Source organism: Entelurus aequoreus, linkage group LG19 (assembly GCF_033978785.1).
Source record: "Entelurus aequoreus isolate RoL-2023_Sb linkage group LG19, RoL_Eaeq_v1.1, whole genome shotgun sequence".
Classification (NCBI taxonomy): domain Eukaryota; kingdom Metazoa; phylum Chordata; class Actinopteri; order Syngnathiformes; family Syngnathidae; genus Entelurus; species Entelurus aequoreus.
In genome coordinates, this window is record NC_084749.1 from 10715277 (window position 1) to 10720276 (window position 5000).

Below are 5000 nucleotides of genomic sequence, written 5' to 3' on the forward strand. Positions count from 1 at the left end.
GTCAAAACGGCCAAAACTGTCAGGTGCCCAGGGAAGAAAAAAGAGAAAAGAAGAGGAGTAACGAGAAAAAGACAGAGGTAGCAGGGAGGTAACGTTAGCCTACATGAAATTATTTGTCTGTTACAGAATGTGATAGTAACCTGGCTTTTTAGCATTAAGCTAATGTTACATGATTCGGCAATTGCTAATCAATAAATAGCTAGTTCTGTTTTAACGTCGGGTTAATATTGTGGAGGGGGCTAAATTGTTATGGAAAATAATAATGTAACGTTAGGTAATTACAGTACTCCCACCTTACATTCCTCAGGGACATTTGTATTAGATCTTTTAAGCAGGTGTTTTCTGTTTACATTGTTATTGCCTTCTGGTTAGCTAATGTTTGCCCTGCAGGTAATAGTCACTTTTCCACTCCTTTATATATTAGGTATAGTTGTAAGCCTAGTTGTTAAAGGGCACATCATTAATGTTAATTAAGCAATATCACATGAGAGGGAATGCTGTTTTTTTAATTTGAGCACTGCTGTGATTCGGTTAAAGATAATCATAACATAACATTCTCATATAATATGTTAATTTGCTTTCTTTAAGTAAAAAAAACGGTCAAAGACAAAGCTATTCCGTTTCTTGTGAGTATATACACTTCACTGCCGATGTGGGGGGGGGCACCACCTAAAATTTTGCCTAGGGCGCCAGATTGGTTAGGGCCAGGCCTGCTTGAATGACCTAAATAATAATATTTGGTATTTTACGGTAATGTGTTAATTTCACACATAAGTCGCTCCTGAGTATAAGTCGCACCCCCGGCCAAACTATGAAAAAAACTGCGACTTATAGTCCGAAAAATACGGTAACTTAATTTATGTTTTGTATTCCTGATTTACTCTTAATTCACCTTTTATTTACCTTCTTATACCTTCTATTTAACTTATTATATTTTGTATTTACCTTCTATGTAGCTTATTTGACCGTCTTTTACCTTATTTGATCTTCTTTTACTTTTTACTATATACTCCGTCTTTTATCTTTAACTTATTCTATTTTCTATATTCCTTATTCCCTTATTTTACCTTCTTTGACCCTCTTTTACCTCGTTTTATCTTCTTTCACCTTCTATATTTGTACTTATTTTACCTTTCATTTACCCTTTCATTTATTTTATCGTTTATATTAGCGTGTCACTACCACTGATCAGCGATCACTTCCTGCGAGTGTTTTTGTTCATGCAACCAACCTTGCTTCCATACTTCCGCTTTCTCCCGACGAAGAAAAAGGAACTGAACGTTTGACCGAACAAATGTTTGTCGATACCAACGAGGTGTCTATGGCGATACATATTGATATGGTGTTATGGCCGAGATGCAGCTGGTAATGTTGAAGAAATGAGAACTCACCGAGCACCACCATGACGGTTTTGATGAGCTTGATGGGCGTCCTCTTGCGGCTGACGGAGCCCCGGGTGTGCGGCGTGAGCATGGACGTCCTCATCTTGACGAAGGCGTAGATCCTCATGTAGATGGCCACCATCACCAGGAAGACCACCAGGTTGGACACGGACCAGAAGACCAGGTAGCTCCTGCTGAACAGGGGCGCCAGCTGGGAGCAGTCGCTCAGGTTGCAGGTGCAGTTCCAGCCCAGACTGGGCACGGCCCCCATCAGGATGGAGATGGCCCACACCAGGACCATGAGCAGGGTCACCCTCCTCTTGGTCAGGTTGCTGTGGACTTTGAGGTTCATGACGGCGATGTAGCGCTCCAGCGCGATGACCAGCAGGTTGGCCAGCGAGGCGGACAGGCTGATGTCCAGCAGACCTTGGCGGATGAAGTAGCCTTTCACCGTCAGCTTCCGCGACACCTCGCCCGTGTTGAACATCAGGTAGATGTACGCGATGCCCGCCAGGAAGTCGGCGGCGGCCAGGTTGGCCAGGAGATAGTAGAAGGGGAAGTGGAACTTCTTGTTGGTGATCACGGCGGCGATGACCATGGCGTTGGAGACCAGGATGAAGCAGCAGAAGAGGGAACCCACCACTTGGACCACAATGAGCTGCGTCTTGTCCCACTTGTCGTTGGCGCCGCTGTTGTTGTAGAAGAAGCTCATGGGCTCGTTGTAGTGGCAGCTGAGGTTCTGCATGGCCATTTTCCTGCTGGAATCAGGACACGTTGTTCATTATGTACCAAAATAAATAGGTTTTATTCATGTCATGTGACTTAACACCTAACGTATCATAAGTGATACACTACTTTTTGATGCTTCTACATCAAAATGTCATGTGACTTAACCCTCTAACACTTAATGTATCATAAGTGATACATAAGTTGTTGAACCTCCATCATCAAAATGTCATGTGACTTAACACTGTAACACCTAACGTATCATAAATGATATATATGTTGTTGATCCCTCTACATCACCAAAATTTCAAGTACCTTAACAGTGTAACACCTAACGTATCATAAGTGATGCATACGTTGTCGATCCTTCTACATCAGGGGTGTCAAACGTACGGCCCGAGGGCCGGATCAGGCCCGCGAACAGGTTTTATCCGGCCCGCGGGATGAGTTTGCTAAGTACAAAAATGTACCTGAAATTTTTGAATGAGAGAAACAGCTGTTCTAAATGTGTCCACTAGATGTCGCAATAGCAATTCTCTGTATCTTTGTAGATGATGCTACATATGTACAAAATAAACCACTTATGTTAGTACATCAGTCAAAGAAAATGATCAAACTACATATATAACATAGTCATTTGATTTTGATATAAGTTTTGTATCTTGATAGATTGAAAATTAACACCAATGAGTTGACTGATGAACATTATCACAATTTATTCAGAAAATAAAAATAACGACAAATAAAGTATATATACTATTAACCGCAATAGGTAATTGAAAAAAACAAAAAAAAACAACATTATGATTTGTACAATATCAGAATGTGTTTGTACTATTTTCAAACAAAGAAAATAATCTGAAGTTGTCTTTATTTTTAAGTTATCGTGCCATGATTTTACCAGTCCGGCCCACTTGGGAGTACTTTTTTCTCCATGTGGCCCCCGATCTAAAATGAGTTTGACACCCCTGTTCTACATCATCAACATGTCATGTGACTTAACACTATAACACCTAACTTATCATAAATGATACATAAGTTGTTGATCCCTCTACATCAAAACGCCATGTGACTTAACACTTACACCGAACGTATCATGCATGATACATAAGTTGTTGATCCTTCTACATCATCAAAATGTCATGTAACTTAACACTATAACACCTAACGTATCATAAATGGTACATAAGTTGTTGATCCTTCTACATCACCAAAATGTCAAGTAACTTAACACTATAACGCCTAACGTATCATAAGTGATACATAAGTTGTCGATCCTTCTACATCAAGATGTCATGTAACTTAACACTATAACACCTAACGTATCATAAGTAATACATAAGTTGTCGATCCTTCTACATCATCAAAATTTCAAGTACCTTAACAGTGTAACACCTAACGTATCATAAGTGATGCATACGTTGTCGATCCTTCTACATCATCAAAATGTCATGTGACTTAACACTATAACACCTAACTTATCATAAATGATACATAAGTTGTTGATCCCTCTACATCAAAACGCCATGTGACTTAACACTTACACCGAACGTATCATGCATGATACATAAGTTGTTGATCCTTCTACATCATCAAAATGTCATGTAACTTAACACTATAACCCCTAACGTATCATAAATGGTACATAAGTTGTTGATCCTTTTACATCACCAAAATGTCAAGTAACTTAACACTATAACGCCTAACGTATCATAAGTGATACATAACTTGTCGATCCTTCTACATCAAGATGTCATGTAACTTAACACTATAACACCTAACGTATCATAAGTAATACATAAGTTGTCGATCCTTCTACATCATCAAAATTTCAAGTACCTTAACAGTGTAACACCTAACGTATCATAAGTGATGCATACGTTGTCGATCCTTCTACATCATCAACATGTCATGTGACTTAACACTATAACACCTAACGTATCATAAGTGATACATAAGTTGTTGATCCCTCTACATCAAAACGCCATGTGACTTAACACTTACACCGAACGTATCATGCATGATACATAAGTTGTTGATCCTTCTACATCATCAAAATGTCATGTAACTTAACACTATAACACCTAACGTATCATAAATGGTACATAAGTTGTTGATCCTTCTACATCACCAAAATGTCAAGTAACTTAACACTATAACGCCTAACGTATCATAAGTGATACATAAGTTGTCGATCCTTCTACATCAAGATGTCATGTAACTTAACACTATAACACCTAACGTATCATAAGTAATACATAGGTTGTCGATCCTTCTACATCATCAAAATGTCATGTAAATTAACACTATAACACCCAACGTATCATAAGTGATACATAAGTTGTTGATCCTTCTACATCATCAACATGTCATGTGACTTAACACTATAACACCTAACGTATCATAAGTGATATATAAGCTGCCGATCCTTCTACATCATCAAAGTGAAGTGAATTATATTTATATAGCGCTTTTCTCTAGTGACTCAAAGCGCTTTTACATAGTGAAACCCAATATCTAAGATACATTTAAACCAGTGTGGGTGGCAGTGACTAGGATGGCTGAAGCGGGGGTCGGACCTGGAACCCTCAAGTTGCTGGCACGACCACTCTACCAACCGAGGTATACTGTCCCGGTATAGTGCTAAAATGTCATGCAACTTAACACTATAGCATCTAAATGTCATGTGACTTAACGTTATAACACCTAATGTATCATAAGTGATACATAAGTTGTCTATCCTTCTACATCATCAAAATGTCATGTAAATTAACACTATAACACCTAACGTATCATAAGTGGTACATAAGTTGTTGAAAAAAAAAAGAGTAGCCTCTGTGCATGCGCATAGCATAGATCCAACGTATCGATGACTAAATTAATCGCCAACTA

General features: G+C 38.8%; 1 protein-coding gene across 2 annotated transcripts in view; it reads right to left on the reverse strand.

Annotated features, from left to right (window-relative positions):
- The window catches only part of LOC133635110 (lysophosphatidic acid receptor 3-like), a 33752-nt gene that overhangs the window by 23725 nt on the left and 5027 nt on the right, over positions 1–5000 (reverse strand). The window contains exon 3 of one of the 2 annotated variants that reach the window (XM_062027886.1): positions 1392–2137. In XM_062027886.1, coding sequence (XP_061883870.1) covers positions 1392–2137 — 746 coding nt within the window. Of the gene's footprint in view, positions 1–1391; positions 2141–5000 lie in introns of both variants that reach the window. The other variant, XM_062027885.1, reaches the window with a different exon arrangement.